At 37.0% G+C, this 27382-nt stretch overlaps 1 protein-coding gene across 1 annotated transcript in view; it reads right to left on the reverse strand.

Annotated features, from left to right (window-relative positions):
• Nucleotides 1-213: 213 nt before the first annotated feature.
• Nucleotides 214-27382, reverse strand: part of LOC131428172 (uncharacterized) — a 62969-nt gene continuing 35800 nt past the window's right edge. The window contains exons 2-6 of the mRNA XM_058591888.1: nt 26120-26232; nt 6992-7122; nt 6775-6908; nt 981-1130; nt 214-872 (exon numbers count right to left, since the gene is read on the reverse strand). Coding sequence (XP_058447871.1) covers nt 721-872; nt 981-1130; nt 6775-6908; nt 6992-7122; nt 26120-26232 — 680 coding nt within the window. The 3' untranslated portion in view covers nt 214-720. The remainder of the gene's footprint in view (nt 873-980; nt 1131-6774; nt 6909-6991; nt 7123-26119; nt 26233-27382) is intronic.

The following is a 27382-nucleotide window of genomic DNA, read 5'->3' on the forward strand; positions in this document are numbered from 1 at the left end:
AAATAATCTAATATCTGCAAATTTGAAAAAAAGCAGCGATGCAATAATTGTTGGATCACTGAAAGATTCATGAATGAGTCTGTTGTCTTTCTAGAAGCAAAAGTTTGAAAATTTTTAATATTGTTCACTGGACTGTAAGGTTATTAGTTTATATTTTAATTTATCTAATGCGAGTTCTATTTTGGATGTGATATAGTCAATTAACTGCGATGGTTTTTATCACAAAACATATATTTATTACAATCATATAAAACTACGCTCAAATGCAGCTGCCGTCATAGGTTCGAATTTCAACTCAGCGAAGTTTTTCATTAGTGTTGTACATAGGTGATCACAATTCCAGGTACTTAGAAGACCTATTTGAAAAACATTATATTTTATTGACGCCTGATGATCAACTTGAAACAAGGCCAACGTACTAACTCTAGTCTGCCTTTGCGGAGACCTCAGATTTTAACAAATTATTTTTTTTTATGCTTACACGATTATCTACAATATATATTTTCTTTGTTTTCACTAGTACCGGAAAAATTCATTCATATAATTCATTCTTATGTACGATTCGTTCAACGATTAATGAGTATCCCTATAATATTCATGATACACAAATTCACAAATTTGTTCAGCTATCGGCAAGACAATGTATAACAAAACACCAAAATCTAATGATCGTGTCCAACATACATGCGGAATAGAACCTTACGAGAAAAAAAATCGATTTTAATCGATGAGGAACGCGCTGAGAGGTACGTTATCCATCAGCTGGTGGGAGATACTGAGGAATTCGGCCGACAGCTTTTTCTGCAGCTGAGGTTGCAGGGCTCGCAGCACTTCGTTGCCATTTTCCTTCAGGAACAGATTGGTGGCTTCGGCTGAAATAGAAAACATCACATATCAGTATCGGGGCTTTGGGACTAGCACAGAAAGAACAAAGTAAACGCAATGTTTCGCAGTATTCTATCCTCAGCATTTTTCCATACTCAAAATACGGTTGTTGTTGAAGATCTTCGAAACGCTCAACCGGGGCTTCTTGATCGATAGATTCAGATCGAGCGTTTCCACCCGCATATGGGTTCCAGTTGGTTTCTCGTTGAACGACACGCGGCCCTTTACATCGGCGGTGACTCCATCTGAGAATGAGAAAAAAAATGGTTAAAGAGGGAAAACATTTTGAAGATACTCTTTTGGACAACTCAAACCTACAGGGTACGGCAGGAAAATGGAAAAATGTGAAATATTTAATATTGGGTTTATTTGAGTAACTAAACACTTATTTCTTTGACCAGGGTCGCTTTAACAGAGGGGCAGGGTCTATGCCCTTTCATATGACTTTTTAGAAGTTTCATGGTTCGTGGTAAAAGCTTCTGGTTCCGAAGAGAAAATCGCAAGAGTAATGTAGCCGATTCCAATAAACTTCAGTTCGATTGAAAGCTATGATATGGTCACAGATTATGTTCAAACAGTTCGTTCTTGTAAAACAATTTTATAAATGACGTAACCGACAAAGTGCATGGAATAATGATGGCTCACCAGATTTTGACAATCATAGACTCATTTGGAAGCTAAAACGTAACATCAGATCGAATCTAAACAGATCATGGATAAAAAACCTAACCCATAAATGACCATACCTGAATCAGCCAGGATTAGCCGAAAATAATGTTTTCGTTCGGCACGTCAGCAAAGACATGGCACTTCGGTGTCAATTAATAAGTGTTTTGCAAATAGCATTAGCTTTACGTCTACTTAGCGGGTCAAGTTGAACTGTTTAAGTTTGCACTGAGTAGTTCAATTTGAACTGCTCTTCACTGACGAGTTTAAAATGAAACGGAAAGAAAAATAAACATTTTCACGTTTTCAGCATTCAATAGATAATAAAGATATGTTCTGTAGCATAACTCATTGCACTGACACTTTTGATATCAAATGAGCTATACAGTTGTGTAACTCAGCCACTTTTACTTGCGAAAATCAAGGTGGGAGCATCTTTTAATTTTGACCATAAATACGTCCTACTTCTCTATGAGGCGCCTTTACAAAATTCACCTTGTGGTGAAAGAATGGGTAGAACTATCTCGAGTTGTGCTAAACGTAGCAATTATTAATGATTAAATTGCCAATATTGTGAGATAACAATAAATAAATCAAAAACTAAGTTTTCACAAACTTTTGGAAACAATGAGGAGAACGCATCACGCTTGCTTACCTTTCTCGTACCCGAGCCGACGGTTTTAAGGTAGGCACATATCTGTCCCGATGTTCTACAGGACGAGTATAAATGGCAAACTTCAAACGAAAATCATTAATATATTCTAGTGCATTAGATGGTACTGGACGTGTCATGGTGAGAATCTTCCACCAGCATCAGTAGCAACCAAACTTCAGGCTCTATATCTTCAAACGCTCAGATCGTAGCTCTCATTCGCTGTTTTTTTTCACTTTTATCTTTATTTCTGTATTTTAAATAGCGCTTCTTCTGCGGTTCGGCAGCTTCTTCTCGCCAACCTTCTCCTTCTCCCGCTGGTTCGATTGCTGCTGCTGGCCAAGATCTTGCTGCTGGCGTCGCCTGTTGTTTAGGCGAGTCCTACCTCTTCTAGTTGCAGGAACAGTTTGCTGCATGAATTTCAGCCCCTTCGCGAAGGGCAGCAAATTTGCGCAGTAGGGACAAAATATTAATCTATTCATTGCAAACAGGCCGGATTCTTCGTTAGAATATTCAGTGTAAAAAATTATCAATTTTTATGTTTTCCCCACAAGCATGCATTTCGGATGTCATGGTGAGTAGTCGCCTGCAACCAGCAGACCAGTTCAGATTTTGGAACTGATTTTAGTTTCTTAATTTATTTTCAGGATTCGAGTCCAGAATTTTGATTTGGGATTTTAAATTATGAACAAAATTGAATTTTCGATCTGGTTTCTGGAACTCAATGTTAGATCTGAACTTCGAACCTTAATTTTAGAATTGACTTCTTAACCAGTTCCAGAGTTAAGATTCAGAATAAAGTTCCTAAATTCTGTTTGAGAATTTATTTCCAGAATTCAGAACTTGCATGCTAGAACCAAAGTTGGAACTTGTGTTCTGGAGCTAGGTTCTGGAACTGAATTCAGTTCCTTTATAACGGTTCGGAATTCAAGTTTAGAATTCATTTATATAACTAAATTCGGAACCTGGACTCTGAAAATGATTTATTTCTATAATTCTAGAACTAAATTTATGACCAAATTTCTTGATTTGGATTCCGAACCTGAATTTTACAACTGAATTTTGTACTAGTTAAAATTTTCAAATATCTTCAGACAGAGTTGCAAGAGCCGAAAAAAATCTGCTGTCAGTAAGTATGCCTTGCTGGCAACAATTTCTCTAATGATACGCTAAACTGACTTGGCGAGCAAAAAAAAAAATGGTCGCGACAATTTGAAAAGTCTGTAAATTTTGAACGAAAGTCTGCAAAAAAAACCCGATTTTCAAAACATATTTACAGAAGATAAATATGTAGATATGGCTTCCGGAACGTTAAACTAAATCTTACCAGTAGTATGGGCAATCGAAGTTATCAATTAGCAGGTAAAAAATTAGCCAAATTATAACTCCATACTCAAGAATACTTCATACCAGTGTGATATAAACTGTCTTGAGGATATACTCGTCGTCTCAAAACTGCATAGACCTTTGTAGTAAAGAATGAAAACTGCTCGATGAAACGAAGCTTGAAATCGAGAACGATACTCGCTCAACTGAAGCCATCATCATTGAGTTTTCGAATATAATTAGAGACTGTGCCCATGAGAAAGGTATCGCATTACATTGCTTAACGTTTTCTGTCCTGCCGTTTCTATTGCACCAATCTAAGATTCAGTCAATGCCCATTTGTAGAGCACCGCAATCCACAACGCGTGTAAAGATCGTTCACGAATAACACGAAAAGAAGTGGACCGAGATGGCTTCCTTGGGGTACACCCGAAGTAACGTTACGGAAGACCGCAATCGGTTAACCAATCAGGAAATCCACCTCGCCTAAATTTTTCCACAGCGAACTGATGAGGAACCCGGTACAATGCTTTAGAAAAATCAAAATACGTCGCATCGATTTGCTGTCGTTTTTCTAGTTTATCAATCGGTAAAGAAACGTAGTTCAATGAATTGGTAGTAGTTAACCCTACAAATATTCGATCATTACTGCTGGACACGATAAAAAAATATGTTCGATTTGACTACAGTATTGGTGATACTTCGATACAAAGAATAACATGTGACAAAGTTCAAGACGTTTACGGGATATTTACTGTCGAAAAACTGTGTACTGTTCACTAGTGGGCTCAATACTTTACTATTTCTCAGTAACATGGAACCCTTACTAAGGAGAGTATCGTAAATAAGCTATCCACATACATTTGTGTTGTACGCATGTATTTGTTATGGTTTTTTTACTCAGATCACAGTTTACTTGTTTGTGTGGTTGAAATTCTCTGCGTCGAAATTCTACTTGTTTGTGTGGTTGAAATGTCGCGTATTGAAAAGGAAGTGAAAATTAAGGTTCTGGTCACATGGCTAAATAAGAAAGGTATTACTATGTAAAAATTGGCGAAGAGGTTGGAATTCATCATGCCAGTGTTAAAACCATCATTAATAAGTTTGGGGAACACTATTCTTTGGATGTGCTACCAGGAAGAGGCAGAAAACCCGGTTCTTCCAACCCGAAACTGGACCAGAAAGTGGTATCTCTAATCATGAAGAACAAATCAATGTCAATACGTGATTTGGCCAAAAAAGCAGAAGCGAGTGTCGGAATGATCCAGCGTATCAAGAGGCGAAATCCTCTAAAGACCTACAAGAAGCCGAAAATCTCGAAACAATGTGTAGAACAGAAGAAGCCAGCAGCAACAAGGGCCCGGAAGTTTTATTCGCGTCTTTTGCAGTGTCCGGATGCATGCGTTTTGATAGACGATGAGACGATGTAAAGGAGGACTCAAAAACGAATCCAGGTCCACAATACTTTACTGTCGTCGTTGGGGAGGATGTGGGCGATGCGGAGGATGTGGGCGATGCGGAGGATGTGGGCGATGCGGACAGGTTCGGTCGAAAGGTTCTGGTATGGCAATCAATATGTTCCTGTGGTTTGAAGTCAACCATTTTTTACACTACTGGAACTATGAATGCAGAAATCTAAAATGCAAAAATCACTCTTAATTGGCTTGCGGAAAAGGGTATAAATTTCATTGAGAAAAATATCAATCCACCAAATTGCCCCCATAGAACGTTACTGGGCAATCGTGAAGAGGGTCTTCAAGAAGACTGGTAAGGCAGCTGGAAAAATGCACTTGTCCGGAACTTGATGAAGAGCGTTCGATCAAAAGTTCGAATTTTCGTAAAGGAATAACCTAAATTTCATTCGGTTTTCATTATGCTCAAGTTTAACCTCGCACAATAAAGGATCAATGTTTAGTTTGAATAAAATATCGTTTTTTTATCATAATTTGAAAGAAAAATTTGTGGATAGCTTATTTTCGATACACTCCTTGCCTCAATGGTGTTAATCGGATTGAATCGATAGAATGCAGATTTTTTAGGCTTGAACTCTGTTAGGTGCTCTGGGTTGATTCACAACAGCTGCCGAAGTATGAAGATCGAGCTATGTTAACATTGGGATTGACACATTGTAAGTTCAACGAGATTTATCTCGTGCTATGACAGTTACTGATTTTTTTATTAAAAGATTCGATTGACCCGAGATCAACACAAATGCTCAATCACGAGCTCTACGCAGGAATCTGTAGCTTCGCTCACACAGTGCTAACGGTGCCTGCGGTCTATCTTCAATGTAGTTTCATCAAAGTTTGATTTTCATCTGTAACGATTCGCTGTATGATCTATTTTTTTAAATCTAAAGCCATGTTTTGTCAGTTGGTTCAACTATAAGCAGAGACTTCAATTTTCAATGACACCATCTTATCCTATTATTTGTTAAAAACTTTATTGAAGTACTCAATGTTCTCAAGTACGATTGAGCCGAGATCAATTTTTCGCCAAATCAAAAAAAAAACTTTTTTTATTATTGGACCGCGAAACTTTATGATAGTCGCTTATCTTGTCAACCATCGCTTCATCGTCAGTTTTCGTTGTTGTCAAAAGTATAGTTGTAAGTGAAAATAGTTTTCTTTTCATCTTAATTCTTGTTCGCAGTCTTGAGTTCGTTACTGGTTACTGTTAATGTCTTTCCGGATGTAAATTTTTGTAACCTGCGGAATGATTTTGAGTTTATCATATTCGACTTCGATGTTAACCGAAGCGAACCGCGAATTGAATCGCCACCGACATTCACCCACCTATAATCTATACATGTGTTGAACAGTAGCCGCTTGGGACATTTTAGACTTTTAAGACACAAAATACTACTTCGAATTGCAAGGCCTTCGCACTATTCATTCTGGAAAAAAATGCTAAGATCGAACTGACGTTTAGATGTGAACATGTAGATAAAGGTCCTCATAGCAAATTAGTAGCGACTGAAAAGCCCGGTTGGTTCAATGATCACATCTTTGTTCTTTTCATTGTTGTTCCTTTGATCGTTTTTCTATTGTTGTTGTGAGCCATTTTCGCTAATACCAACTTCCATATGAAAAAAAATATAATGTTGCAACACGGGTAGTATCATTAAACTCCAGCAAAGTCTTAATTATTTTATTATGGGTTTTCAAAACTGATTTCCTGCATCGTTTCACGTAAATCCAAGCAAACCCTCGCTTATCATAACATCAAAACACATTAACACTCACCGAAAACGGCATCGAAATCACCCGCACCGCTGGCGGGAATGATAATGAGCACCCCGCTGGAGGTGTACTTCGCGTTGATTATCAGCTTCGGAATGGTGAGTCTGGCTTCGAACGGCTTGTCGCCATCACTCAATCTGCGCCACAAAACAAACAAAAAAAAAACAAACATTAACACCTTCTCAATAGACCCAAAGCCAGTCCCGGGTGCCATACATACTTGATAGTTTTAACGGTGAAGTTACTAGCGCCAAATACTTCCATGTTTTTCAAATTAATCCTGTAACCTTGCGGTCCACCGGTTAGCTGAAGTGACAGCTGATCCATGACGAACGGTTCGACGGGTGGGAGCTGAAATAGAAGAAAAAAGGAATCGTTTTAATAAGTTTCCTATTCTAAGTTGGCAGCGGAAACAGTTTCAAGGTTTATGCATCTAGATATTCAATTGTGACGCTTTTGTAGGTGAGCGAAAACTGGACGATCGTTATTGAGTCTAGTTAGAACATGAAAACAACTCAATTTCCGTATCGGCGGTGTAGTAGCCGAAGCATAATGCCGGCCGGCAATCACTGAGCCAAGGATAAAATTACATGATCGAATGCGGGTTACTATATGGAATGATCAGCCATCTAGGCAAAATTATGTATAGCATACTTTATGAATTTCATCGATGACGCAATCCGTTTGCGCAATTTATTGTATCAATATTTTCTTTGTGATCGATAAACTCATGTGAAATAAGGTTTTAATTTATTGTGCTTTGACTTATAAAGTAAATACCAAGTGAGTTCGTACACTTGAGGAGGGGGGGTGATATGAGTTGATGAAGAGGTATTTTTGAGGACGCTTCTAAAAAATCACGAATTGCGGTGTTCAGTAGAAGTTTTTCTAGACCCCAACGTTTTTGTTTGATTGACTTTCAAAATCTGCTTTCGAGAAAAACGCGTTTAAAGTGTTTTGTTTATATAGTTAATGGAACAATTTATTACTCAAGGGAGCCCGTAGGGTCTAATATTTTCAAAAAATCATATATTTTCTTTTATAATATTGGTGTATTGGTGAAACGTTTTTGTTCATGTTCGTTGCTTCAATTTTCAAGCCCTGCTATCTCGTGTTCATGAAAGAATAGAATAATTATTACGCAGTAGGGTAAAGTGTTATAATATGCCCTCCTAAAAACATTGTGATATTTCTAAATGTACTGATATATTCTTCTTCTTCACAATGCACCTGAGGAACATAATTTGCAATGATTCCGGTACAATAAATAGATACATTAGCACTACTAAAGGTTAATTACTAATTAGCAACCGACTATTATATGTTTTACACGGTTAAAATGCTTGTTTAGTCGAAGCGAAACCTTACATCGGAAAACTGCCTAATGATATTTTCTGTTTTTTCATATTTTCCAGCAAACGACAACTGAGTATGACAAAAACGACAAACGACAGCAAACGACAACTCAGTATGACAAAACATTTGTTTCGCACGGATAAAGACTCAAGACTGATTATTAAAAAGGGCGTATGTTTTTCGGCATGCACTTTCTTCAAACCGTGGTAGCTCTGAAACTGTAGATTGTACGAAAATGGAGTCCAAGAAGAAGTTGCAGGAAATTGATTAGGAACTCCTAATAACATATACACTGTAGAAAAAAGCTGAAAACTTTTTCAAGAATTCCGAAAATTAATTTAATTTATATCGTTGCGGCCGTTCACCGGAGATATCCGAAAACTAAATTTAATAATAAAATATTTCTAAAATTTTTAAAATTATTTTTAAAATTAAAAATGGAAGTCATTTAATTTTTTCGTTGATTTGCGCCGTTTAAACAAGCATCGCTTTTAAAGAAAACAAATATAATCCCAAAATAGTTCGTGTTTGACACAAACTTGACTTTACCAGTTTTTCGGTTCCAAAAGCAGCGTCTTCAAATTCTAAAACATAACGCACATAGATTTACCTGAGATGACTAGACCGATTTTCACAAATGATATAATGGATTCAAATGGAAGGTTTCATCCAGAAATACAGAATTTTGAGTGCTCAAAATCTTAAACTGTGTCTACTACAGAATGACGGAAATTGGAAGCGCGTATGCACAGATTGCATAAGAACACAGGTTAAAGTTCTGACTCTGAGCGTATCGTTTTCCAAAAAATCATCTTTCTGAGAGTTTGTTATTCATTTGGCTTCTTCAATATACACACTTCGAAAAGCCCCTGTGATTTTACATCTTATTAGATGCACATAAATGGAGCGACGCAGTTCACGCAAATTTACGTGGAAGAACATTTAATATTGTGTTCAAAATTCCATAACATGAAATTCATTTAAATAAAAAAAATGAATACTGATAGTGAGCGCCGCGACTTGAACCGAGAACCACGTCTGTTAAGCGACTGAGCCACAGAAGCACACAACTGCTTGGCAGTCGCACCTGCTAACAGAATGTCACATTTAACTCATTTCGGGCAAGCACGTACCTAGAGGGGGTGGGAGGAGGTTAAGGGACACTGGCCCCTCCCGAAATCAAAAAAAGTATGATAATTATTGTGGAGCTGTAGATCCTGCAGATTACACCGTAAAATAGTGGTTATAGCGAGACTTTACACCAAACCAGCTCAAAATAATAAAAGAAGTAAAACATGGTTTTCCAAAGTGTTTAAGGCCCTCTCCTTATACGCAACGTACCAAAGCATTGTTCAATTTAACAGAACACTTACTCGAAGAACTGGGAGCTTTGAAAAATAAGGCTGATTTGAATATTTTAAAATGCCTTTTGTCGCTTACGTCACTTATACCTTTATATCTCCGAAATTCTGCCATTTGTCATGAAATTCTGCCATTTGTCTTTCCAACTTGGTCAATGTATTGATAGTAGTTTTATATCGATCTTAAGATTGTTTAAATCGGTTGAGCCATCTCAAACGAACGGAGCTTGTCGGTTACGTCGCTTTTACAATTATATCTCCAGAACCGGAAGTGTCAGATATTTGAATGTTGGATCTGATAGTAGCTTTTGAACAAGCCAAAAATGGTTGAAGTCGGCTCAGTGACCTCTTGGTTTCTCCGTCCATGCAAGATGAAGATATGTGTAAAGCTCCATCTAAACAGGAACAAGTCGATTCTGACTTTGACACATTTGCTACTGTTAATTTCTGGAATTTCTCTATAGCAGTGGTTCCCAAACTATATTATTTAAATAATTTCATTCCCAATCCCAACGCGGTAGAAATTAATTGTTAATTCAAGACCCTATCGTTCGAACATTGGATAAACAAAACAACAACAAAACCTCACATATCATTGCTCAATTGGAGAAATAAAGAAAGATCGACTGGTAGAGGAATGAAGTTTTTGAGTGCGAAATTGGATCACAGGTGACCAACTAAAATGTGAACTTAACCGACCGTGCACAGTCAGAACAAATACCAAATTCTTTTCTAGCCGGAAGTCTTCCGCTTTGTGTATTATCACATCCACAGTAGTTCAGTTGGCAGAACGTTTTCCCCGGATTGGAGAAGGTTGCGGACGGATTTATAACTGTCTCTGAAAGCTTATGACGCTAGTTTTTAGATATCATTGTTTTCATTTTATCGGTCATAGTTTCAGACTGTCTTTTCGTTGAGTAATGGAGAAAAGTTCTGCATTGGACGTGGCGTTCTTGTGGCGTATGTAGACATCACTATGATTTTTTGAAGAGCTCGCTTAAAAAGTCAAAGTCAAACAGTTTATTTGCGACTACCCACAGGTGAAATTACGACAAAAGTTATGTTTTGGTGATAAAGATGTGCATGACTGTTTTTCTACATTTGTTGGTATTTGGTTCTATGATTGTTAGAAAAAACTCGTAAGTCCTCTTACCCAGTAGTAACTAAGCGATGTATTGATTTGGATTCTGGTCCTGAACACTGGATTAGAATACTGAACTATCGAACAAGATTTCTGGATCAGAATACTGAATCTGAACCTGGATTCTTGAAAGAGATTCATTGTCCGAATATGAATTCTGAACATGAGGCAGAATTCAGTACTTATATTCGAAACATGGATCTGGATTCTAGACTTGGAATACTGTTTTCTGAACTGCTGACAGAGTTTCCGAAACTAAACTTTTCACTTGGGCTGTGAGTCTGGATTGGATTCTGGACCTGAGTTCTCTAGGATTCCTTAATTCTTAACTTGAACCTAAATTATTGACAGAGATTGACCTGTATTTAGATATCCGACAAGGTTTCTGGATCTGAATACTGAATCTTGACATGATTTTTGAAACAGAATTCTGACAGAGATTCTGAACCTGAGCCAGAAATCTACACTTGGATACTGAGTATGGATTTGGATTCTAGACCTGATTTCTAGGCTTGAACTCCCGTTGGAGGTTTTGGGTCTAAATATGGAGCAGGATTCTGAGAATTCAAAATCCCAAACAAGATTTCTACTCAAAAAAATTGGCAGAGATACTGGGAATGCACCAGAATCGTGAACCTGGAACATGATCCTGATTTTAAATTTTGTACCTGAAGCTGGATTCAGAAACATAACTCTGGATTTGGATTCTGGGTCATAATTTTGAAGCGTGATTAAGGACCTGGTTTCTGGATCTGAGTTCTAAATCAAGCTCTGAATTCTGGAGTAGGATTCGGTACTATAATTGAAACTCAGAAACTGTACTTGAATTTACTAATTTGACCAAACCTCTGAACCTAAAATCGGGACTTCGATTCTGGATCGAAATTTTTAGTCTGGATCTGAGTTCTGGAACGGTATGCTGGACCTCAATTCTGGATCTACGGATATGAATTTTGAAATTGGACTCAGATTCTGGACCAAAATTATTGACAGAGATTTTTTACGTAAACCTGAATTCTGCATCTGGATTCTGGAATTTAATTTAGTTGTTGGCCAGAATTTTGACCCCGAATCAGCTAGTGACAGAGTTTTTGAGCCTAAAACTAGATTCTCAACCTTGACTCTTCACCTGAATTCTGCACTTGAATTCTGGACCTAGTTTCAGAGCATGGAGCTGGATTCTTGAGCGAAAATCGGGATCCGAATTCTAGGCCTGCATTTTGGACCTGGATTATATATAGACCAGAACTCCTGACGGTAATACATACGATTTCGTGTGTTTTGAACATGAGTTCTGAACCCAAGTCTAGATTCTGGAACTGAATTCCTGACAGAAATTATGGATCTGAACCGGGAAGCAAGATTCTGGACGTGAATTCCGAACATGAATCGGAATTTCGGGTCTGACCTCAGGAGATTTTGGACTCGAATTCTGAAAGTCATTCTGACCATCTGGACTCTGAACCTGGACTTTTTTCTGTATTTTGTATGAATTGAATTTGGAATATAGACAAAAAATGAATTACTAATTTACATTTACACTCATCCTTATTTGACCAATTCTTGGTCGTAATAGCACTTAAATTTTCATCTTCTTACTTTCCTTTTCTTTCTCACAAATCTCACAAGAATTGAATACGCACTAATCACATCATTTTTCCAACTGATAGTTAGTAATGGAATTGTTTTTCGCAATGATATATTACACACATGTCTATATAAACTTGTCATGGATACATTTTACTCAGGGCCTTTCTCAGAAAGATTTTTAAGTATCGAAACCCACTAATTGCGACTCATTGCCCACCTGTTAACAATTTTGAGTTTACCACCCACTGAAAATGAGCTAATGCCCACTAGTGGGCTGTAGGAACCACTGCTCTATAGTATCTATTTTTTTTATAAACGATATTTTTATTCAGACCTATTTGCGGACAAGCTTTACGTGGCCGCTTGAGCTGAGTTTTTAATTTAAAAATTTTTTTGTATTGGATCTCGTTGTCACCCTTTTTTTAGGGGGAGAGGAGCTTCCATTTCCCTCCTGCGATGCTTGAGGGGCACTTTGTTCGTGGTTCGTCTCGTCATCCATTGCCGTGGTATTGTTGTTGATTTCGTTGCTAGTTGCTGTAGATGCGCCTTGTTGTACATTGTTTGCAGTTACTGGTTGGTTGGAGCAGCTGTTAACTGCAGCTGGTGTACTTTGTTCTATAGAGGTTACCTTGGATGGTTTCGTTGAAGGGGATACTTCCCTGTTTATGGTGACTGTCACAGGTGTACTGGTGTTGCTTGGGGTTGGTGTGAAGGAAGCACCGTTGTCCTTTTGTATTGTTGTCTCCTTGTCCAGTTTATCACGTGGCATACCGTAGTGAACAGCTTTTTGGCAATATTGACATGTGGCCATCTGATTGTCATAGGTAACAAGTGATTTTCACGGGATTCTTGTATCCTGACCGAAAGTTACATAAGCAGGTATAGGCCTCTTCAAGCGAATGCGTAACAAACGTACGCCATTTAGAATACCGGGGAAAAAGTTCTTCCACTATTCTTTTTCGATAGAGAGGATCGATGACGCTGGGGAAAGATCATGCACACGCACTTCTATAGCACTATCTTCCATATATATTGGAATGTTGTATTTAATGTTCTTGTGCTCCACATAGTGCACATTGTTATTGTCTTTTGCGAATTGAATTGCATCCAACTCTTTATAAAACTGGATCTAAACAACATTATTTGTCTTATTGCATTGAAGTAAATGCACACGTTTAATGTCAAATTGCATTTGCTTCTTAAGCAAACCTTCAAGTTCTCGTATCAAAGGTGTGCACTGCCTGGAGTCAACAACAATTGTATTCTTTCGTGTCGGCAGTAGCTTTTGTTCGTTTGGTTCACTCATTTCGAGGTCGTTCTATTGTTCACTGCACAATACTGTACTTGGTTTCTTCTGTCCCGAACGTAAGCGGTTTTGTTTTATCGACTGACTTGGATGAGATGTGAGAGTGAACTGATAGTGTCTACTTAACCATCCCTTCAGCTCGACTTTTCTGGTTTAAAACAATGCTACTACTTAAGTTAGCCACTAAATGTGTTAAACCGCTGACGCTTTTACTCCAAACACACACAATTTCTTTAGTTTTCCTGTATATTGCATTTACTTTTGTCAGTTGTGTGGCCTCATATCTCTACTAGCAGTCACAACTGTAAACACGCTTCTACTCATCGCTTCCCATCGTTCGATGGGGTAGAGAAAAATTGTTCCTCTAGAGCACTTTGTCAAGCGAATTCTATTAAATCCGGACGATTTTAACCCACTCTCTTGAATTAAAAATATAAATGTTTGTAGATTGAAATCTTATCTTTTGTTAGCTTTCCAAATTTCATCAACCCATCTTTCAAAAGAAAACACGAAACGGTAAATGTTTAAAACGGTTCAAGTCGCTATTAAATCAAACAAACAAAACACAAAAGTGCTCGAACTTGTTATCCACAAAAACTATGTTTGAGTGGCCCTTGTTTATCATGACAATTTAGACTGTGACAATAAAACGTTAGCTGAAATTTTATGACCGACGTTATTATGAAAGGGCCGGACATCTGACTGATTATGTTATGCAATCCATTAAACGTATCACACCACCAAACAAAACATGATTTCCATTCATTTTTGGACGATTGCATTTATGCTACCTGATGGGATTTTCGTTTGTTTGTATTTTGAAACAAACTTTGTTTACTATATATTTTCGGTAGAATGATTGAAAACAAAAAAATGAACAACGAGCTCATTAGCAACCAGCGCAGAAATCTTTAGTTCGCCTCGAAACATAAAATACTCCCATGCATCAAATGCGTCAATTGATAATGAAAGCTCATATGTATGCTAATGAAGCCGGCTAACCGGTGGCAATTAATACACCACCACTTGCCTGAAGTCATTGGATCTGTATCTCACAGAGTAACCGTGAGGGTTAATCATTCCATCAATGACATTGGCAGTGAACTTCTGGCAAATTTTGGTCGAAAGCGGTTCGTACTGCCGGTGGTTGATGGCGGAGATATTAGCATTTAAAACACAACCAGCTGCATCACCTTCTTCAACTGGCTAAACAAACCAGTCAGCCGCCACATGGCAAATGAACCTACTGACCCTGTCTGCATTTCATTCATCATCACATGCACAACTTGCTGATCCGAAATCAGAAAATCTCGGTCCTATCTCCATTCCAGCTGTGGAGGTTAGCAAAACAAAACACGAAACCAAATTCAACCCAAACCAAAACTTTTGCTTTGACCTTGCAGCGGGAGAGTGATTTTCGATTACTTCGTACGACTACCATCTTCAGTAGAGATCCCTGCCCGTGAACACACACACACACCCCGATCTGGCTGCAAATAATGAAGAGGTCAGATGCCCTACTGGCCGTCACCTTGGGGACGGGTTCGGGTAGAAACTAAGAAATCACGCGAAATGGGAGATAAATGTCAAGCCGTCAGAAAAATAAACGAGCATCGCTAACCGGTTGGCTGCGGCGCGGTGTTTACTGAAATTTTTGATCGTCGATCAACACACCGGCTTATTTCTGTTTGTTTTTTAGTATAATGCCTAAATAGCTATATTCCAGCAGAGTTCTCACCCAATTATTTCTGCACAATCGGAATATTAATAGTACATATAATAGCACATAGAATAGTACGTTTTGTTTTATGATTTTTTATTATATCACTGTTATTTGGACTTAATTTAGTTAAATCGTGAAATAGTTGTACACTTAACCAAATTTCAACCTATTGTCTGTTCTCCGTTAATTTTACCCAAACCTCCGTTTACGTAAACTTTTTTTACGTTACCACTTTTTACGTAGCTCTGTTTACGAACAAAATCTCAAATAACGTAGTCTTTATTTGCGAACCAAATCCCAAATAACCCAAATAAGAGGTTTTGACATACAATGAAAATAATTCCCGGCCCGTTTAGATTCCACGGAAATTACTACAATGAAGACTGTCCCAGAAAGTATGGACGCACTTTGATTTCGCTGTAAATAATTCACAAGTGTTAGATAGTCAAATTTTATTCGATGTACTGATAATATTAGACTACAACAACAGAATATTATTCTCAACATTTGCTACTTAGCCATTGTAGACTAGCTGGCGCACCTTCTTGCGAACGTTCCTCATTAAATTCCGTACAGACTTCTTGGCGACAAGTTTTGACACTTTTGTCCAATCTTTTTCGAACTGTTGAATGGTTTCGGCTGCCGAGACATGTTTCCTAAGATGTGCCTTCGGTAATGCGGTAATGCGGTAATGACATTTTTGGTAATATACCATTCTACCGTTGACAACATGATCCTTGTGGCATCAAATCATGGGTAGAAGTCGTTTTTGTAAACATTCCTTGATGTATATTTTGCTGTTCATTGAAGCAGTGGTGATCAAGGGTTTCGAAATCTTACCGCAGCTACAAATTGCTTGCCAGACCATAGCTTTCTTACCAATTTTTCGACTTCAATCGATGTCTCGGACTGGTTCAAAACTTGCCCTTCTCGCGTCTTATAATATTGTGGTCCCGGCAAGGATTTGTAATCGAGTTTTACGTAGGTTTCGTCGTCCATGATTATGCAGTTCAAATTTCCAGCAAAAATCGTATTGTACAGCTTTCGAACCCTCGGCCTGATCGATGCTTCTTGTTTCGGACTACGTTTTGGTTGTTTCTGCTTCTTATAGGTTCGAAGATTCAAACGTTTTTTAACACGAAAAACATTTGACTTCGAAGTGCCCACTTTTTTGGCCACATCCCGAACTGAAACCTTCTTCTTTAGCTCGAAGGCCTTCAGTATACGTTTATCCAACTGAGGGTTAGCAGGACCTTTTTTTTCGACTCGTTTTCGGTTTATCCACAAAAGTGTTATCCTCACTGAACTTCCTTATTGCATTTCGCACGGCTTTTTCACTTACTCCTTCCATTTTTGCTATCTTTCTCAGTGACAGCCCGCATTCTGTGCACCATTTGTACATAATTTTTCGACGTTGTTCTGTTGAAAGTCCACGCATTTCGAAAAAAAACTAATGAAAACAAATAAACAACTGCACAAGTGGTTAGAGAAAAGTGTAAACAACAGGACGCAGCCATAAAAATTGACAGATTCTGAACCATTGCGAAATGGCAGCGGTTTTTGGTTTTTATGAAAATTTCCGGAACGGATTAGATAAGTAAATGTAGGAAAATGACGTTTGTGGTGATTCCGAATTCCAGAATGGCATTCCTGCCATCTGCTCCAGTTCTTTATAGCCAGAATTTTGCTTTATTTAGGGCACTTGTTTGCAAATTGTGGAGGTATTCGAGTAAATAGAATTATATCGACACAAATTGTAAGGGTTTTTAAAGAATAGTAATTAACCTGAAGCCACCATTTTGGTTTCGGAACCACCTTAAACATCGTTTTCCGCCATGTACTACTGTTCCGAAAATACCCATATTCAGAGGGTTTGTAACGAATATCGATTAACCGGAAGTCGTCATCTTGGATATTGATGCAACTTAGAACATCCTTTTCCTGCAAATACTGTTAATTTTCGTTCCAAAATTATCCATTATATTATACATATCCATCAGAACCACCCGCGATCCCATTTCAACCAGAATATTAGTTGATTTTCTGAATTCGATTGGTTAAAATTTGGTACAACTAATCGATTGTTGTTTTAACTAAACTGTCATTTTTGTTTTTCGATTAGCAGAAACGATGGTTGAAACAACTAATTTAACTGTTTAAAAAAAAAATGCTGTCAATTAGTGAGGACACATACCTTCCAATTTCAACAAATATTTTAGTTGAAATAACTGGTGTTGTTATTGAAACAAAATTCTGTTAGTTGAAAAATAAATCGGTTTTCTTTGTTTTAGACATTGCAAATAGTTGAATCAACTCGAACAATGTTATTGATTTGCGAAAATAATCAAAATATACTTACTGATACACGTCATGATCTATTTGAAATAAGTTCGGTATGTTGAGATTCATGAAATAAATATCGTTGTTAAAATATAAACAGTATTTTATATTGACATGTAATATCATTAGGGCTGGGGAAACCACCGATCACTGCTGATTTCAAGTGATCTTAATCAAGGAATAAATTATCATTACGAAATCAGAACTGATCTGAGCTCTAAGTGATTTTGATTTATGTATGATCATGATCATGTCAAGTCGAGATCAGTAAAGATCTAAATTCTAACAAAATACTTCTGATTCGATCGGAAATGATTGATGTAGAAAAACGTTTTTAATCAGCAAAAGTGCCCGGAGGGGCGAGTAAATTAGCGGAATTATTAAATTTACCTAAAATAAGTATTGAAAGATGATGCCTTCAAACGGTTGAACTAAAGTTATGCACTGATAATTTTAGTCAATTTATATGAGCTTGGGTGCATCAACCGCTGGGAATTGGAATTTTGCGACGGCAATTCAAACGCGCCATTCAATCGCAGCGCGTTCTGTGTGTTTGAAACCCTTCGCTCCTGTTACTTTTATAAATTAAATTCATGTCAAAAAGCGTTTTATTGCTAATGCATGAACATCATCATCGGTATCAAACAGCTGGAAGTAAAACAGTCTGCTGGAAGTAAATCAATGATCGAATTTGAAACATACAATTTTTGCGCATACCTGAAAGATTACGAGATGATCATTCATTAACATTTTCTAATTTGTCACCAAATCTTTTTCATCTTAAACTAACTTTATCACAACACCGCTGTTAGATAAACACTTGTTATCATAAATTTCTCAAATCGAATGAACACAATTTCACCAAACGCTTTAACCATCGATGTTGTTTTCATTGACATTTAGAAGCGACGCGAGCAGATTTCAACTAAAAAAGTTGTTGATTTTCCATTACGATTATTGTTTTGCTTTCAACTGTCTCCGGCATTTGACAGCATTCAAGACAACATATTTTTCAACTGTTTGAATATATGCAAATCAGAAACCATATTGGTTGAATCAAAAAGAAATTAGTTAAATCAACTATCGCAAAAATCAAAAACTGCGATATCGCAATTTTATGATCGAAGGGTTCTCCGTGGCAATAAGACATATTCATTGGGAAAACTTTTTTTACGTTGAAAATCCCAAATAACGTCATAGTTCGATTTACGAACCCCCCATTATTACGTGAATGGAGGTTTTGGTGTATTATGAATTAAAAACCACCCCGGGGACGGGTATAGCGTGATGGGTAAGTCGATGCCTTTCACGCAGCTCGCCTGGGTTCGATTCCCAACCCCGCACATAGGGTCAGAAAGTTTTTCTGACCCGATGAGGCGAATGACATTAATGTTAAAGCCTCTATAAATGAAACAAAAAAAAAATTAAAAACCATCATTTGTAATACTAAATATGTGCAAAACTATATTTCAGTGTTACGGTTAGGGTATGTTCAGGAGTGTTTCAGTTCTAAATGCATGATTTATGTCAGTTTTGAAATTTGAATCCGGAAATTATATCAAGAAAAACTGGCTGCACCAGCATCGTTTTACTCGTGTTTCAAAACAAAAAACAAAAAAAGGAACGGCAGTGTATATCACACGGAACGACCGAAATTAGCTCTGCGCCTAATTCGTATTACTGTTTTCGAATTAGTTGATTTTAACAACAAAATTTTAAAAATAACTATAAAATTAGTTAAAATTGAGAGTTTACTTTGCTAAAAAAATCTCTTATTTTTAGAGAATGTGTTTAGTTGGCGAATATTCCGGACACAAACCAGCAATATTTCAATCCAACACGAAATTCTCATTGACAACTAATTTCGTTATTAAAATCAGAAACTTTGATTCTATTTATCTATCACCGTCATTACTGAAGGACAGTAGTGTCAAAGCAAAACAATCCATTAAAAAGCTAAAAGGGACAGTCTTGTTGAAACTGCTCGTAAATTGTTTAGATGTTTTTCGCATGTGTTACGATATATCCCTATATAAATTTCTAAACCGATATGTAAAAATTACGTAAACTGTTAGTGGAAAGTGTATTTATTCAGAATTTGTGCGCAGTTGAAGCGATTGTGGGTAATAATGTTTTTACGCGAAACAGTGAAGTGAGTTTCGAATGTTGCACTCTAATTGTACACGTCAAATGATGTTTTTTTGTATCTTCTCATTCCGGGCTACGCCGTCCGGTGTATACTTGTATTCGGTTTTTGTTTTCCGAGTGCTCAAAGTTTTCAGTGAGAGAGTCGATTTCGCGAAGTCGAATGAAGAAAACAGCGATTTAGAAGTAAAATTTTTCAAAAAGAAGTTTATGTTTCGCTTATGTCTTTTTCTTCAATACAACCTGGAAATATAGAAAAGATAACCGCGACTGACATTTTTTTCGGTAGTAGTGTGCCATCTAGTGACTAGTAGTGATTACGGTGTTAACGAGCGCCATATAGCTGCTAATTGCAAAAACCAATTCAACCATTTATGTTGGTTGAAAACAACGTTTTATTTCTCTAATTCAACTAAAAAATTAGTTGAATGGATATGAAGCGTGCCTTAGCTAAGAAATGACAGCACGTTTAATTGGTGAATTCAACTAAAAAAAATAGCCATTTCAACAAATACTTTATCATTATTAAGAGAATTAGAATTAAAAAATCTAAATTAGCAAAAGTAAGATTTTTTCAGTTGTCTCAAAAAATAACTAACTAAAATCAGAAAATCAACTAATTTTTTCGCCAAAATGCTAATTTCGATCTTTCCGTGCAGTTTTAAATTTGACAGTAGAACTGTTCGAATAAACAAAACTAAAACGGCTTGCTGGAGATGTGTTTGTTCCAGTTTCAGTTCTATTATAGATCTCGGTAGAATCTATTATAGATCTCTGCGGTGGAATCTCCTCCTTTCAAATCTTAGAAATCATCCTGTGCAGCGCTCTAGGATCCTCGCCCTTGCTGCATTCTTCTCTTCGACCACCTGGTATCATTCGCCGTCAAACCAGTCATTTTAGAGCTAAGGTAGTGTGTCTTATTATATCATATTATTAAAAAAATTGTAGGGTGGAAAATATTCACATAACTTTTCACGTAACTATGATGTGATCATTTTTTTTAATGAAGAAAAGAAATTCTTTTTTTAGAAAAAGATGCCAGCTGTCAGGTTTGATCCTGGATGCGAATGTCAAAACCCCTTGAATTAAATTGTTTATTTTTCGGAAGAACTGTTGTGCAATAAAAAAATTCTCGTCAACGTGTAAACATATTTATGTGAAGTACAGATCGATCAAAAAAATTTAACCCGTACCCGAGTTAGCAGTAAAATTGTTTACCCGTATCCGACCCGTACCCGATTAAAAACAAAAAAATTACCCGTACCCGACAAAAACCCGTCGGGTACGGGTACGGGTCGGGTTTCGGGTAAAATACCCGAAAGCCAACTATCTCTATCTGACACTAAGAATACTACCATATCGAGGCTCGAACATACGACAACTGGCTTGTAAGACCAGCGCCCTATGCATTGAACTGCCAACACGGGATCACGACAGACAGATAGTAAATTAAAACCGATCAGTTTGAATTGAATTTAGGAAGACGACGGAGGACGAATGAACATCATCGATTTCTTTGGTAACGCGGAAAATGATTCCTAGTAGCTTAGAAGCTTTTGAGATAGTAAAATCAATGTGATTCATAAAACTCAATTTAGAATCCCAAACGCCACCTTAGGCCCGTCACAGATGATGTGCGTTTCAGAACAGTTTGAAACATATTATAGCAGAACTTGGTCACAGACTGTATGCGACTAAGAGAATATATATAGCATTCTGTTAATATTACACCTATCAGTCAAATTATTCAACTGTTGTTGTAAGAATTCCGTGTCAGCTAAAGTTTGAAGTCATCGGTGAACGATTGTTTCGTATACTTGATTGAAAAACCTAGATCGTCGAGATCGAGAAAAAATATAAATCGTCCAAGGTGACTTCCTCGAGAAATTCCTGAGGTAACAGCGAATGGTAAAGTTGTACAGTCTCCCATTTTCACTATTATCCCGCAATCTGTTTGATATTATTGAAAATAATTCCGTTTGATGATCCGTTTTATCCCAATCTACTTAACTTAGAGACTAAAACTGACTGACTGTTTTGTGATGACTGATCTTGTCAAACGCTGCGGATAAATCGGAGAAAAATAAATCTACTTGTAGTTGTGCTTGTAACGAACGTATGATAAAGGAAGTGTTCCATATTTCAAAAAAAGTTTCTGAACGTAAAGAGCCAATGGACTGTTGGAGCAGTTATTTATCATCATGAATGGAATTCCACGTTTAAATGGCTGGAAATCGATTGGACACTAAAATATCTACACGCTGAAAAAAGTGAAAAACAATTTTTTAAGAATTCAAAAAGTGACCGAAAAAGTATAGTTAGAAAAAAATGCAATCGATATTTCCGTTCGATTTGATTAAAAAACATTGATGTAAAATATTAATGTACATTGACAATTTCAATTGACATTAATGTGACTAGTGTCTTTTGAAAAAAAAAAACAGTCACAGCTGAAATAGTATTTAGTAATTTCCAAAAGTTTACGTTTTTGATGAAAAAAGAAAAGCCAATTTGTCACTAGAAAATGATTTTATATGTCTAAATCAATAAAATCCCCAATCGAAACCTATTTCATAGAAGCGGTTGTTCTCGAACAAAAACTTAAATTTTTGTGAAAATGCGTCCATTTTCTTCTAATCGGTGTAGCTTGTATTTCGTTATTTGTACAAAATGGAATCCAAAAAAAAAAGGCCTACAAATCTATTGAATACTCTAAAAAATTATGCACTGAGCGAAAAAGTCGAAATCTTTTCCAAGAAGTAACAAATTCACCGAAAAAATCTAATTTTGCGAAAAAGTTCTTATGTTTGGACGGTTTTCCGAATTCACTCGTGGTCGTCTTCAGTACGAATTTCGCAAAAATTAGCTGTTGTGCCAGAAAACATTGATACTGAGCGTGACCTGATTTTGAAAGGTATATTCGGGTATTGGTTTCATTTACTGATCCCATACATTCAGTACTGCAAGAATATTTGTACGACAAAAAGATTTGTTGGAGCTGGATACCGCACTATTTGGCAAATGGTCAGTATAGGCTGGTCATTAATTTGTCCCATCGGTTGTTGAAAAAATCTCGGTAATGGAAATGACATCTATAAGACTGTCACAGACGAAAAATCTATACATGACTGAGAGTTAACATAAGTCGACTGTTTCAAGACGAGCTAAATCTAACAAAAGTGGCTCGCGCAAGTAGGGATGTCGGAAATTTCGAATTACTCGATTATTTAACAATTGAGTATAATTTTGAAACTAATCGATTGAAATTTATTCGATTATCTGGGTTATTATTCGATTACTCGATTACTTACTCGATTATTACAATGAGATTTTTCTGTGTCATCAATCGGTGTCATCTCACGTAAGGTGACGCCAACTAGAAGTAGTAGTAAAAGGAGAAGATAAAGAAGTAGCCGTTCGTCTGATTTTTTTTCAAAACTCCGGCTATATCGCCACCGATGAAGTGAAGTATCGTAGAAACATCAAATCGGAATGGTTTTAAAACCATTTGTTTGCGAGAAGTTCTCAGAAAAAAAATCACGAAAAAATCACAGAATTTTCATCCGCGCTGAATTAACTTGGCATTGTGGCACCGCGGGGTGATCATTGGCAGTTTGCGTCAGGTCCTTTGGACTATACACTAGAATAAACTGACAAATGAACCGCCATAGAAGAGCGCAGACAGGAGCAGACATCGGAGGTCGTACATAAAATTTGAAAATCCCACTTTCTTTATATTAGATATCATGTTTTTTTAAATTTTTATTGTAACTGAGTTTTGTAATGGTTTATTCAGTTTCTTATTCCCATAGGTCGAAAAACATCGAATCATGAGGAAGCGATTGATGCGCCCCAAAAAACGCATGTTTTTTTAGATTATTTTATCGAAGCGAGAAAAATTCTTCCGAAATCGGCTCGATTGTATGGATAAGTGTATTGCTTTTCATGAACAATATTTTGTTTTCAATTGATTCTCTTTAAACTTTTGCAGTAAGCTGTTAAAAAAAAATGATGCTATGAATTTTAGAAATGTTAAACATGTATATATGTGTGGTAAAAGTTCTAATCCTAGTAAGCAAAATTCCAAATAATACCTGAATACCAGATGCTCATATACCTGAATACCATATAAAAGTATGGATAAATGTTTCATTTTGTTCAATTTAAGGCTTGTTCGCGACAACATCTTGGCACCCCTAAATACGTATATCTCTGGAAATATTTCATCAACGCGTAAAACATTACGCAACATTATGAATGTATGTCTGTTCAATGTTTGAAATAATTTTTTGCTGATACTACAAGCTTTAAGATCGAAGATGTTGTCGTAAGAAGAGCAAGTGTGAAAAGCAATTGTATGCGGTCGCAATGAAAATCCGAATCTGTCAGTAAGAAAACTTGGTTTTCCTGGAAGTACTGTCCATAAAGTTCTAAAATTTTTCGATACACATTTGGCAACTGCGCAAGGTATGAAGTCGTTCAAGGTGAAAACTGTATTGCATCGTAATTATAAACAGAATGTGACGGCGAAAACCTGTGCTCACAAGTTTTCCGGCGTGATAATGGACGAAGAAAATTTTGTGCTGATAGACTTTAAGCCGCTTTTCTGGAATATCTTTCTATACTGCCACACGGAAAGACCGAAATTAGCATTTTGGCGAAAACATTAGTTGATTTTCTGATTTTAGTTAGTTATTTTTTGAGACAACTAAAAAAATCTTACTTTTGCTAATTTAGATTTTTTAATTCTAATTTTCTTAATAATAATAAAATATTTCTTGAAATGGCTATTTTTTTAGTTGAATTCACCAATGAAACGTGCTGTCATTTCTTAGCTAAGGCACGCTTCATATCCATTCAACTAATTTTTTAGTTGAATTAGAGAAATAAAACGTTGTTTTCAACCAACATAAATGGTTGAATTGGTTTCTGCAATTAGCAGCTATATGGCGCTCGTTAACACCGTAATGACTACTAGCCACTAGATGGCACACTACTACCGAAAAAAAATTTCAGTCGCGGTTATCTTTTCTATATTTGCAGGTATAAATACGATGTTGTATTGGAGAAAAAGACATAAGCGAGACATAAACTTCTTTTTGAAAATTTTACTTCTAAATCGCTGTTTTCTTCATTCGACTTCGCGAAATCGACTCTCTCACTGAAAACTTTGAGCACTCGGAAAACAAAAACCGAATACAAGTAGTACACCGGACGGCGTAGCCCGGAATGAGAAGATACAAAAAAATCATTTGACGTGTACAATTAGAGTGCAACATTCGAAACTCACTTCACTGTTTCGCGTAAAAACATTATTACGCACAATCGCTTTAACTGCGCACAAATTCTGAATAAATACACTTTCCACTAACAGTTTACGTCATTTTTACATATCGGTTTAGAAAATTATATAGGGATATATCGTAACACATGCGAAAAACATCTAAACAATTTGCGAGCAGTTTCAACAAGACTGTCCCTTTTAGCTTTTTAATAGATTGTTTTGCTTTGACACTGCTGTCCTTCAGTAATGACGATGATAGATAAATAGAATCAAAGTTTCTGATTTTAATAACGAAATTAGTTGTCAATGAGAATTTCGTGTTGGATTGAAATATTGCTGGTTTGTGTCCAGAATATTCGCCAACTAAACACTTTCTCTAAAAGTAAGAGTTTTTTTCAGCACAGTAAATTCTACATTTTAACTAATTTTATAGTAATTTTGGAAATTTTGTTGTTAAAATCAACTAATTCAAAAACAGTAATACGAATTAGGCGCAGAGCTAATTTCGGTCGTTCCGTGCATGCAACGGGAAGGTGTAGAAAAGCATTCCAGAACGAAGAAAAAGGCCAAGTTTTCCAATAAATATTTGATTCGGCTGGCAATATGCAGCTGTGGTCAAGCAAGCCAATGCTTCATCACTACCGGAACGGTAAACAAGGAAATATATCGTGGAGGATACCTAAAGAAGCGATTGTTACCATGACACTCCCTCGCTATTCTGGCCTAATTTTGCATCTTTTCATTACGCCAAATATGTTTTGGAATGGTATAAAGCGAATGTAATCCATGTTTTTTTTCCGAAAGAGGCGAATCCACCTAACTGCCCGGAGTTGCAACCCATCGAGCGGTATTGAGCTCTTGTGAAAAGTGATAAAATTAAAACGAAAACCTTTTTCTGGCTTTTGCTCACTAACTTTCCTAAAATGCTTAACTAAAAACCTTTTTCATTCGATACCTGATCACATTACTAAACATTTTAAGAGATTTCATACCGAAAATTGAGATGTGTTCCGCATCGAAAATTCCCGTCCTAAAATAGCATTGCTAAATTTCGAACACGACACCGACATTTATTATCCGCGACGCCCATTTATTATCTCACCTTGATGTCGGGTATTCCCATGGCCAGGTACGGCCTCAAATGGTGCAGGGAAGCCTTCAGACATGAAATCAGCTCCGGATCCGAACGTTTGCACTGCATCACATAGGTATAAGCTGAAACGAGAAATATAAAAAGACATTCAATCAGATTGAATCAGAAAATCCCAACATTTAAATATCAGCGGAAAATTTTACATTCTCAAAGCGTTACTCGCTTGAAACTCAACAACCACTCCTCGGGTGGTAAACGATTACCATTAGCTGTTTGATGTGTGTCGCCATTTCTCTGTGAGCTTTTTGTTTTTGTGTTTTTGTCGGATAACTGTGATCAGCTGCGCGAGGGAAATCTCGGTACGCACCGAGATCTACGCCCGGCCTTCATTTGCCAAGTAAACATAGGCAAGGCTACTTGAGCGAGAGAACATCAACGTCATGTAGCCGGTTAAATGCAACAGAGTCTACTCCCACCGACGAAACCAGTTTCCCAATCTGAACCGCAGACCGGTCGGTCACCTGGACTAGCTAGTGTGTCCACATGGCATAAGAATTGATTCATCACGACATGAACACCGCACAACCAAGTACACATTTCAAGAGCATCAAGTTGACGTATTTGTTGTGATTGCTCAACCGAAGTTGACTACCCTAGACGGGGAATACAGCGGCTGGCCTGTAATAGTTACTCCGTTTACGCTCGCTCGGTACGAAGAATGTTGGAAAAATCTGGTTTGAAATTTCAGGCGGAAACGCAATGGTGAATCAGCTTGTGTCGCAAGTTCCCAACGTGATCACCAGCTATCAAACCGAGTATCCACATGCTTACATGTTTGGGACCAGTAGAAATCTTCCTGCGCTGAAAGGATTCGTTGTTCATTTGAAATATTATAATATGTATTTTGCATTCATAGTAATTCAAAGAGCTAGCGTAGCCTCCATATATGAATCGCGCAGTGCTAGGTGCTTTAAAAGATGACTATCGTTGCAAACAGCGAAAACTACTGTGTGTAAATAACTCCTGTTGTTGGGATTGTTGAGTTTTAATTTGAAAGTCTGTGATGAACTTTTCACACTTGTCTGAACAATGAACATAATAGATCAAAAGTTCCAAAGAACGGCTACAAAAATACCAACGTATAGAATTTTAAGCGTGACTACTTTATTTCGAATTATAATTTTTCATTTTTCGGGTCGATCTTATGTATTTTTTCCGTAACTCGCACGCAAACGACCAGCTTTATTCGCATTCGTTTGGTGCGAATTTCGC

Source organism: Malaya genurostris, chromosome 2, assembly GCF_030247185.1.
Source record: "Malaya genurostris strain Urasoe2022 chromosome 2, Malgen_1.1, whole genome shotgun sequence".
NCBI lineage: Eukaryota > Metazoa > Arthropoda > Insecta > Diptera > Culicidae > Malaya > Malaya genurostris.